Below are 12,057 nucleotides of genomic sequence, written 5' to 3'. Positions count from 1 at the left end.
CTATAACCCAAATTGTAGAGACAAATAATAATATAACATTAAAATATGATAATAATAATATAATAATAAAACATTTCTAAACACAGATCTGTACTTGTAAACCATGTTGGAAAAAATTGAATAAAAATAATCTTTATGGAGGGACAGCATGAAAAAACATTATTCACTTTTCCAAAACATACATTTGCAAAACACCAGCTGGATTTTCCACAACAAAAAAATGTGGTGGGACATAACTGCACAATGTTAGTCTTGGGGGTTGGGGTGCACAACAACATCAAAAGCTCATTTATATTGTAAAGCGTTGTGAAGAGCAGCATGGTTTGGGGCTGTTTTGCTGCCTCAGAGCTGGAACAGGGTAGTGGTCCATCACATGAAGCTTAAAAGAAGCTTAATGTAAATTTAGTTCTTTAGTTCTAGATTTATTGGCACTTTTTGTAAAGATGGGTCAGAAGACTTATACAACTATTTGTTTGATTAATTAGCAGAAGAACACACTGAACATTTAAAAATGAAATTAAAACTACTATCAGTAATAAACTTGTAAATAAAATGTTGTGAACATAACCACTTGCTTTAATTATTGGTACACTGTTACACCAAACTTTATCAAGTATGTGAAAAAATCCTGGAACAGACTGTACAATGTGAGTCATATTATTAAAAAATATCTTAAAATACTCCATCATTCTGAAAGCCTGGACTCTGAGCTTTCCTGACACTGCAGTGTGAAAGTACATTGTGTTATTTTTAGCAGGCTCTAATGCTATTTACAGCCTCCACTAACAGTGTGCTTATCCGCTTCCTTTCTTAGGGCTGCAGCCATCGCAGAGAGAAGTAAGTGATTGTCTGTGTCGTCATTGTGGTGTTCTTTCCTGAAAACAGATCTGTTCAAAAATATAATGTCACGTAATACAGATGCTATATTAGACTGTTTTACTGTTCCATCTGCATAGGATATTATTAGACTGGTTCATTAATAAGGGATAAGTCTCCTGTCTTAATGTTTTGGAAATACTTTAGTGGTATTCAAACTTGTTTTGGCAAAGCACCCCCATAAATGTGACAAATAACATCCTCACAACAATCCTTGTCTTAACATTAAAACCACCTCCTTGTTTCTACACTCACTGTCCGTTTTATCAGCTCCACTTACTATATACTGTAGAGGCACTTTTAAGTTCTACAATTACTGACTGAAGTCCATCTGTTCTACATACTTTTTTAGCCTGCTTTCACCCTGTACTTCAATGGTCAGGACCCCCACAGGACCACCACAGAGCAGGCATTATTTAGGTGGTGGATCATTCTCAGCACTGCAGTGACAATGATGTGGTGGTGTGTTAGTGTGTGTTGTGCTGGTATGAGTGGATCAGACACAGCAGTGCTGCTGGAGTTTTTAAATACCATGTCCATTTACTGTCCATTCTCTTAGACACTCCTACCTAGTTGGTCCACCTTGTAGATAAAGTAAGGTCAGAGACGATCGATCATCTATTGCCGCTGTTTGAGTTGGTCATCTAGACCTTCTAGACCTTCATCAGTGGTCACAGGACGCTGCCTGTAGGGCACTGTTGGCTGGATATTTTTGGTTGGTGGACTATTCTCAGTCCAGCAGTGACAGTGAGGTGTTTAAAAACTCCAGCAGCGCTGCTGTGTCTTATCCACTCATACCAGCACAACACACACTAACACACCACCATGTCAGTGTCACTGCAGTGCTGAGAATGACCCACCAACCAAATAATACCTACTCTGTAGTGGTCCTGTGAGAGTCCTGACCATTGAAAAACAGCATGAAAGGGCTAACAAAGCATGCAGAGAAACAGATGGATTACAGTCAGTAATTGTACAAAATGCTCATATATGGTAAGTCAAGCCAATAAAATGGACAATGTGTGTGGAAACAATGAGGTGGTTTTAATGTTATGGCTGATCTGTGTTTTTCCAACAAGGCAGAACCATGTTTTGCCTTGTTGGAAAAAACACCAACTTGAAATTTGATGACTTGCCTAGAGTGACCCAAGATATTTACAAAGTAAATGGGATGGTGGTAGCCTAGTTGGTAGAGCTTTGGGTTATCAATTAAAAGCCACTGGAAATTGTGCAGCCACTGTTGGGCCTATGAGCAAGGCCATTAACCCACTCTGCTCCAGGGGCACCGTACATTGGCTGACCCTGCGTTTTGACCCCAACTTTCAAACAAGCAGGGATATGTGAAAAAAAATGTTGTTGTACTGTATACCTGTATATGTATATATGACAAACAAAGGCATTTTATAAATAGAAATAACACACATAATCGTGTATTTTGTGAAGTCACAGAATTTGACAGTCACAGATGTTGGTGCATAATGAGGTGGACAATTATAACAGATGAACCAAAAACAAAGCATTTGTCTTTAGAGCAATTGTAGCCTAGCAGGTAAGGTACTGGACTAGTAATCAAAAGGTCGCTGGTTGCTTTTGGGCTCTTGAGCAAGGCCCTTACCCTTACTTGCCAAAAATGTAAATGTCTTGTGTGAGGAACAGTGTGTTGTTTTTTCCATTTTTGGCTTTGGTTCTGTAGGAGGAAACCCCACCATGCTTGGCAAGGAATAAGGTGTTGGGCTTTCTTAATGTATCTTTAATGATCAGTAAGTACTACAAACAGATGATGGAACCTTTTTAACCAATAATGCCTCTCCTGTAGGGTCAGCTTGATGGCAAGCAACTCCTGATTACCCACACAATTTCTCTCAGCATGAGACAGCTTCTTTGAGAAGTAAGGGTAAAGTAAATTTTACTTAAAATGAAGTAAAAATACAAACAATAAAAACAATAAAGAACCTAATACAGTAAAAGCACACAGCTGTAGTCAAGTGTTACATCTGGTACAATATGAGATTTAACCAAACGTAAAATAACGAGTTAAAATTGTGTGTAAAGATACTAATTGCTATAGTAACGTAACAACAGTATTTAATTACGGTAAATTTGTAACTAAAACGCTGTGATATACTCACTAAACATTTACTAACAACTGAGAATATAAACGCCACTACTTACAGACAATGCTTGGGTATTATATTGCAATATAATTATTTGTATTTATTTATTATTGTTTACGTTACTGACTACGCTACCCCGCGTTCTCTTTGCCGTAAAAGTCACATGGCTTCTTAGCGAAGGTTAAAGTTAGTTGCCATGACTACGATGTCACGTTGTCTCTTAAAGGCGCAGGAGCGCATTAAATTATAAGCGCGTCTCTGTAACGACTCGAACCATCACAACAATCATACAGTCGTTTAAGCTCTCGCGGGCCGGATCAAATGATGCGGCGGGCCGGATCTGGCCCGCGGGCCGTGAGTTTAACACCCCTGCTCTAAAGCATCCATCTCAACAGCAAATAGAAGTTTCAGATGAGACTGGTAAAGGATTTGAGTGGTAGTCATTGTTTAAGGGATGTGAATGCTTGGTCAGATCAGATGACTAGATGAGTTGGCATGGAGAACCCTTGAGGAGGGAGATAAGAGTGACAGTGCTGAAGTCATGGACGAAACACTGAAAACAGTTAGCAAAGGAATCTCTGTAGATCTTGGACTGCCTGCAAGTTCTGGAACTGGCATTTTTCTGCTTTTATGTAGAAGTGATAACTGGAGTCTTCTCAGTACCGCCTTCAGATGACCAACAGTGACATTGATGTAAAATACAACAAACCTATAGAGTAGGGCAAAGAGGACTGAAATAAGGCTGGGGCATTAGCAAGACCATATGACATAACCAGATATTCATAGTGGCCGGTGGTCATGGAAAAAGCACTACTTCATTGCTTGGTAGTCTCAGACCTCCTTAATTTTTTTCCATGAAGAAGAAGCCGGTTAAAGTAAGGAACTTGAAGTAAGGTTGAAAACATCCCTATGCAAAAATTCCTCTTAGTTGTACTTATTCATGGCAGATGTCTCATTTAGAGAAAGAGGGTATACTCAGGATCTGAGAAGAGAAGCTCCAAATAGGAGATCTATGGCACAATCCCAGGGATTGTAAGGTGAAAGCTGAGAAGCTCTTTGTTAACTGAACACCTCAAATAACCAGTGGTGTATAAAGTACCGGAAGGCCATACTTGAGTAAAAGTACAAGTATCTTACCAGAAATTTACTTTGATAGAAGTAAAAGTCACCTTTTAGAATATTACTTGAGTAAAAGTCTAAAAGTATCTGATGTTTATTGTACTTAAGTATCAAAAGTAATTTGATATTCAATGTACTTAAGTATTAAAAGTAGAAGTAAAAGTAAATGCTGTTAGTATAAATGGAAGCGGTCATTTTAAATATAAAGATTGTTCTTTTAAGCCTGTAAACCACCTTAACAATTAACCTGTTTTCTTCCTTTCATCTGATTTGTGCCAATTCATGATCATAATCATTGTTGACATCACCTGTTTGAAATCATGACATTATTTAGTTGTTTTTTTAACTTATTACTAGCTAGATGTAAATGTTAGAAACACTGCATCTATTTTATTTGCATTTTCTACACTGTCCCATTTTCTTATTTGGGTAGTATATTTCAATAAGAAAAAAATAATTTTGGCATAATTAATTTAAAGCAAAGCTCAAGAGAGTTTAACAAAACGTGTGGCACTTTTATTTTTAATGATCTCTTCAACCATTATTTTAAATCAAAATATTTGGGTAAAATAAGCTGTATTTAAATACAATTCTTTGGGCTGTATCTACTACCTGATTGGCATGTGTTAAACTAAAAAAATATTGGTATTCTTACTTTAAGAAAACACCATTTCTAACTTGAAGCCAACAGCTGAAAAATCATTAATAATAAGTTGGATAAGTTGATTTTCTTGAGATGATTAAAGGGTTAAAGACGTGCTGCATTATCCTCAGCATCATGAATCTCTCCTCTGCCGGTCTAATACAGAAGTTATCTGAGGAAATATTTGTCCGCAGAGTTTTTAAAAATAATGGATGTGTCTTCATGAGTTTTGCAGTCAATGAATTCCAAACAAATTTAGTGAAACGTTTTATTTGTGGTTCGAATGTAATCGGTAAAAATAGATTATCGGTAGGGCTGGACGATATGGCTAAAATTTATATCACGATATAACTCCTAATTTCGGTCGATACGATATAATTCCGATAACGATATGAATAATACAAATGTCAGAAAAACTGCCAAGAACACCAACATTGGAAGGCTGTAACTGCAAAACTCTGAAAAAATTATTTGCAAAGTCTATGAAATCTCACCCTTTACAACTACATAATATTTTAGAAATAATAATAATAATAATACAAATAAATTAGCTTTCACCTTTTACTTGTATTCAGCATCAAAAACACAACATCATTCTCAAATAAACATAAGCTTTGACAATATATAATATAATATATTAACATATGTCTTAACCAGAGGTGGAAAGAGTACTAAAATATTGTACTCAAGTAAAAGTACTATTACTTTAATGAATTTTTAGTACAAGTAAAGTTACTAGTCTAAAAATCTATTAAAGTAAAAAGTAACTCGTTTAAAATTTACTCAGAGTAAACGTTACTTAGTTACTTGTTTAACAGGGGGGGGGCGGTCTCTTCTGTGTAATGCAAACAGGACAAGTGGATATAAATCTCACAATAGTTGTTTTTAATTCAGATATAATAGAAGAAACATGTTGATATAACATTTAAAACATTTAGGGATGTGTAATGTCATTTTAGTCCCATAAAACTTTTTCAAACTGTATAACCACCAGTGATGTGTCGTAGAATGATTCGAATCTATTGAACGGCCCTTTAAACTGAAATGAAGGAACCGATTCGCGATTCTGGGAGTCTTTATGTATATATACGGCTCTTTAAAAGGAACCGAGACAAAAGATCCGACTCCCCATTGCAGAATTTACTGCAGCAGTTTCCCAGCCGCGATTTCTTTAGCGTTTATTATTTTACTCAGTAACGGATCTTATTTAAAATGTAGCGAATTACAATTTCTAATACAAAACATACTTAAGTAAAAGTAAAATTACAGGCTGTGAAAGCTATTTTAAAAAGTACAAGTAAACAAAAAAACTACTCAATTACAGTAACGCGAGTAAATGTAATTCGTTACTTTCTACCTCTGGTCTTAACCAACTTTAGTCCACAACATGGACTGATTATTATTTGTATGTTAACCTTTTTGAACAAAAGTGCTCAACCAGGATAAAAAATATAAAAAAGTGCTTAAGAGTTGCTGCAGAATTTGCTATATCAGGTGTTGTGCTTGAAGAATACAGAAAAAAAAAGAGTCTTTTCCTCTCTTATCAACTATTTCTACTGCTTCTTTTTAAACTGTGGATGCTCGTTCATCACAGCTGCTGAACTCATTTAGCCGCTAATATCCACCGTGTTGTAGGTGGTGTAATCAGAGCGCTAACTCTGGCTTCGTGCCTGTGGCGTACGTCATCACGCACTGTGGCGTATGCATATCGATCGAATTTGTTTAAAAATCATATCACCGTTATTGAAACATTTTCTATCGCGATATATATCGATATCGAATTATTGTCCAGCACTAATTATCGGTAGATATAGATTATATAGGTAGATATCTGAACAATGTTAATGCTAATAATATTCAAAAACCGCTGATGCTGCAGCTTTACTTTGTTAATCATTGTTAACTTACATCAGTGTGTTGGAGCTTCTGAAATGTCCATATTTGCGGGTCTTTGGGTGAACGACGCACTTTTAGAAAACTCCGATAGCCTTTAGAGAACGTTTGCACATGCGCATTAATGTGTTTAACCACTGTCTAACTTACAGGCGCAGAGTCACCAAACCAGCGTCACACACATCTCACATCATTTAACTTTCACTTTGTAGTAACGAGTAACGAATTTACATACAGCGAATGTAACGGAGTAAAAGTACACAATTTCTTTAGAAAATGTAGTGGAGTAAAAGTGAAAGTTGCCGAAAATTTTTATACTCCAGTAAAGTACAAATACTTCAAAAAACTACTTAAGTACTGTAACGAAGTATTATTACTTCGTTACTATACACCACTGCAAATAACTCATTGTATGTTTCAGGAACATGACTGAGATCTGAGCTGGCAGGACTTTCTATTGCTGCAGAGTCACACAGGAACTTCTCCAACCATCCCATTATTTTGCCCTTTGATTAGGAGATGTCAGGGTTGTGCTGTTTAAGGAAGGAGAGTCTAAAGACCATGAAATCTAGATGACTGAATGACAAATAGGGACATGGATTTATTGTGTTGGTGCTAGAACCTACCCTAACCTCAGTTGTCTCCCATCTACAGACTGGCTCTTTAATTGGGGGAAGCAGGGCCTGTAAAGGGAAAGGAAAAGGGAAACATGAGGCAAAAGGCATCTGCAGGAGTTGAAGGTCCCGTCATAGTTCTCTGGTTTAAATAAAATTGAGGAGTGGGAAAAAACAGGGAGTTGATTTACCTCACCTGAATTTGTAGTATTGGACTTTGTCGGTTGATTGGTTGGTTGCAATTGCTGGTTGAGATTCGTCAGCATTTGCACAATCTGGGCATTTTATTGTTGAAGCAGTAATTTTTGTTGCTTCTTGTTAGACAGAATGGTTTCTTACCCAACAGTTTTAACCAGTGTATTGTCCTTCATACTCACAGTGTTTGTCACATCTTGGCACAGCATACTGGAACAAAGGACACTGAGACATGGTTTAAGAAGACTAGTGCAAGTATTTATTAACAAAGTAAACACAAAACAATACAGTACTGAATACAAAGACAAACCATCACCAGACAACACCCCCAAAACTACACAAACACCAGATGTGGAAATAAGTACTAATATAAGTAATACTTGGGGGATACATCTTCCAAGAATACATTGAAAGATAATGCTGTGAAATTAATGACAGGATTGGACAGCTTAAGTAGCACCCTGATTATGTTCTCATGAGTTTCAGGCATTAGCGTTTAGGTATTTTTAATGCTGTAGATGGTCAGCCAGGTAAGAGAAGGTGACCACTGGGAATTGCAGTTCATTACAGTACTGAATGATCTTAAGGCATAGCTTGGTACATAGTTATTTATAAAGCAGAGGTATTTGAAGGTGATAAAACCACATTTTAGGGCCTGTTTATATTTCTTGCCACTAGTTAAAAATCAGAAAAACCTAAACTAACTAAATCTAAAAAAACACGAATTAGTAAATTTTGTCAAGTTTGAATACCACTCTAGTAGTCTTTATACAGGAACTACAATGTTTATTTTAGGCAAAACAATGAGACAGAATGAGGAGCAGGATTTTTTTTTTTTCAGATGACACTGATTTATCTAGTGCCATGCATTTGACATTACTGCTTCATTTGTCTTACAGACCGGGCTCGTGTGATTGGAGGTCTGCCAGATGTAGTGACTATCCAGGAGGGCAAGGTAATAAACCTCTGACTAGCCAATATGACAAAGTCTCAATATCAAATTATAGTTTATTATTTCATTGTGCCTTATCATCAGTCAGGATGGTGAAAGATATTGCAGTGTGTATAATAATGGCATGGCACATTTTGCACATTTGCTTCATATTTATTCCCCCTTAATTCCTGTTTAGTCTCTGAACCTCACCGGAAATGTGTGGGGCGATCCTACGCCTGAAGTCAGCTGGCTGAAAAATGTCAAGGAGCTGAGAGCTGATGATCACATCACACTCAAGTTCGAGCATGGCAAGTTTGCCAGCATCACTATCGCTGCAGTCAGCACAACTGACTCGGGCAAGTACGCCCTACTGGTGAAGAACAAGTATGGCACAGAGGCTGGCGAGTTTACAGTCAGCGTCTACATCCCAGAGGATGAGAATGAGAAGAAGGAGTAAAAGAAGACTAAGGGGAAAAGAAGGGTTCCAATGTGTAAAAAAAAAAAAAGTTAAGAATTATGTCCCATAGCATTTTACTCCAAAAATGTTTAGCTTTAGAATGCCATAAACACACTAAATCAAAACAACAAATTGCCTTGTAATAGCAGGATCAACATTATGGCAAACATTTTTTGTTTTTTAATTAAACCATTTTACCTTAAAATAATGTAGGGAATTATTAACATACACCACATTGTTGAACAATACAATCTTTTTGTAAAAACACTTTATTGCATCAAAACATTTATTTTAAGATTTTTTTTTTTCAATTTTAAAATGCAAGGTGCCATAATCATCCAAACATATTGCTATCTATTCAATAAGGTAATTAGGTTAGATAAAATTCTAAATTAAATTGATCATGGCTTTATTTCAGAATCCTTTAAAATAACAGAAGAGAACAAGATTTGAAAGGTATTTAAATTACTAATTTATACATACATTGTTTTACCACTGCTTCATTCTGGTTAAGATCATGCTGGGTCCGATTAATTGGGCAACAAGTTCATTAAAATTACTGTTTGATTTTAAACATAATGCAGCAAAATAAAGCATCTTTTTGATATGATTTTAAGAATTAGTGAAGTCACAACAACATTACATTAGTTAGGTTGGTTAAAACTGTCAGCTGGAAATTCCCCAGAAATCCATGTGCATAAAACCTGTAATTTAAAGAATGAACACATTACAAATTATTGCTAATGCATTTACACCCATTTAACACAATTCATACTCAGATTTGTTAGTGTGATAAATCTAAACAGGAACAAATTGTAATAAAATATTTTTATTTAATAATACTCTCAGCTATTTTCTCTTACTTATGGTTTTATGAAAATAACCTTTAAAAAAATAACTGAAATAGTTAAACATCAAATGCTCTGACTAAAAATATAACCTGGACATCAAGACTTATCTTTTCCATTTATTTCTTATAATACAGAAATACTTAATAGGTCCCCGGTATTTCAACTCGGAAGGTCTTACCCTGTTTGCTTACATGTTTTATTATATTGTTGTTAGAAACAGTTGCATTATGTTAAAAAAAGCGAGAACACTGTAGTAGTGTAGCCTTGTAACTCTGTAACTGCATTGTAGAATCAGATCAGCACTGTAAATCTGTGTTTCAATCCAACAGCAATTTGTGTGAGAAACCTTTTTCAGTGTGATGTTGGATGTAAATGTATGTATAAGCTGTATCTGTTTGTAATACTGATGGTCTAAAGTCACCTTGCGTGTGTTCTAATGACCGACTCCAAGAAGCAAAGTGTGATGCAACAATCGATAATAAAGACAAGCAATGCAGAAAATGTGCTCTCTTGTTCAGAAAACCAGTTCGCCAGGTTTAAAGGGCTTGTTGACCCTACAGGCATTACATATGTACAAAATGTTATATTTAAATTAAATGTGTTAAGTTATGTCTACTCATAAATCTGCTCAAAGAGAACAATCTTATAGTAAAAACTGAACTACTTATTTACTATTTAAATGTTTTGTACTGCTCTTGTACAGCACACCTAATGCTGTTACTATACTATACCAAACTGCCACTGTATATAACACCAAATAAGAAAAAGTTGGGAAAGTACGGACAATGCAGTGTTTCATACATTAACTTTTAATTTATTGCAGTAAAACCTCAGGATTATTTCATTATTTTCAGGATTGTTTGTCTGGTTAACTTCATTTCAATTGTTAATATATCAATGTTAGTAATCCATTCCTGCATTTCAGGCCTTTACCATATTGCGAAAAAAGTTTGGACAGTAAAGCATTTACCACTTGTTTCTATTCATTCTCACACTTTTTGGCACTGAGGATAGCAAGCGTTAAAGTGTTTCTGGTGTTATTTTCTTTTATTCTTCATGCACACATTTTAAGCTGTGCAATATGAAGTCATTGTTATGTTTTTATTTCAAAATTCTCCACAATCTCTCAATTAGGGACAGGTCAGGACTGCAGGCAGGCACCCATACCCTCTTCTTCACAGCCATGCCTTGGTAATGTGTGCAGCATGTGGTTTTGCATTGTTTTGTAAAACAGGATGTCCCTGGAGAAAATGTCAACTTACAGCAGCATATGTTACTTAAAATTTTCAATTTCATGTGATTTTCTGCATTTAATGCTGCCATCACAGAAGTGTAAATTACCTTTGCCAAGGGCACTTACACAGCCCCATACCATGACAGACCCTGTTTTTTTGGACTGGATGGTCTCTTTTGTCTTTGGTCCGGGTGCTACGTCAGGTCTTTTACTACACTGAGTGCATTTATCCTTCTTAAAAAAAATCAGCTGGCTACCAAAATGTTATGATACCTTCTAAACAATGTGTGTGTGTGTGTGTGCGCACTTGCACAGCATATTTTGGGGACAAATGAGTAAACAGCAGTAAAATGGGTACCTCTTGACATGGAGACAAACACTCATCTCCAATTGTTATGATAAAAAGGATTTATTATTTATTAAATAATTTTTATTCTAATTAATCAATTGGTTTTTTTTTACCTAAACACCGTTTGTTTTTCATCAACTTGAAGTGCAATATATCATGATTACTGAAGTAATTGTGCACATCTGCAATTAATCAACACGCTTCGGACACAAGCGGCGGTGCAATGAGCAGAAAAACAGAACTTTAAGACTAGAGGTAATTCGCAACAGGATTTTAACTTCTTAATATTTCATTTGTTTAATGTCTTAAATTCAGAACTTTAATAATTTAAGGTAAAATAACATTGTTAGCACTGACCTTTTTTGTTTGCCACGCTTACCCAGTGTAAGCTTCTGTTAGCACAGTGCCCACAATCCTTATATCATAAACAGCTTTTGTACATTATTCAGATAGCATTTTCCCAAATTGACAGCAATATGAGCACCCCTAGCATGTGGGCTCCACCTGTTCGGCTAGTGGTTCTGGTGGTGCACCAGAACAAATTGGTAAGTTCCTTTATTCTGATTTTTACAGAGGGCCACAAACCAGTGTGACAGAAAGCTTTGGCCTAGAGAGGAAGTTGTGGTCTTCATAAAAGCAGCTGTTAAAAAATGAACAAAAATTGCAAGACATTTAGTCACCGTTCATAAAAATGAACCAATGAATCCAAAAGCGAGAAAACTGCACACAATACAGAGGTAGGCTGAGAAGGATCTAGGTCGATGGATGTTTGTTATTG

At 35.9% G+C, this 12,057-nt stretch overlaps 1 protein-coding gene across 2 annotated transcripts in view; it reads left to right on the top strand.

Annotated features, from left to right (window-relative positions):
• myom1a (myomesin 1a (skelemin)) overlaps positions 1-10,197 on the top strand; it is a 58,755-nt gene extending 48,558 nt beyond the window's left edge. For both annotated transcript variants that reach the window (XM_062993954.1, XM_062993953.1), the window contains 3 exons: positions 815-837; positions 8,354-8,409; positions 8,585-10,197. In XM_062993954.1, coding sequence (XP_062850024.1) covers positions 815-837; positions 8,354-8,409; positions 8,585-8,845 — 340 coding nt within the window. In that variant the 3' untranslated portion in view covers positions 8,846-10,197. The remainder of the gene's footprint in view (positions 1-814; positions 838-8,353; positions 8,410-8,584) is intronic.
• Positions 10,198-12,057: the final 1,860 nt, after the last annotated feature.

This window comes from Trichomycterus rosablanca, chromosome 4 (assembly GCF_030014385.1).
Source record: "Trichomycterus rosablanca isolate fTriRos1 chromosome 4, fTriRos1.hap1, whole genome shotgun sequence".
Lineage (NCBI taxonomy): Eukaryota > Metazoa > Chordata > Actinopteri > Siluriformes > Trichomycteridae > Trichomycterus > Trichomycterus rosablanca.
The sequence above is the reverse complement of the archived record's forward strand: the minus strand, read 5'-3'. Positions and strand labels throughout refer to the sequence as shown.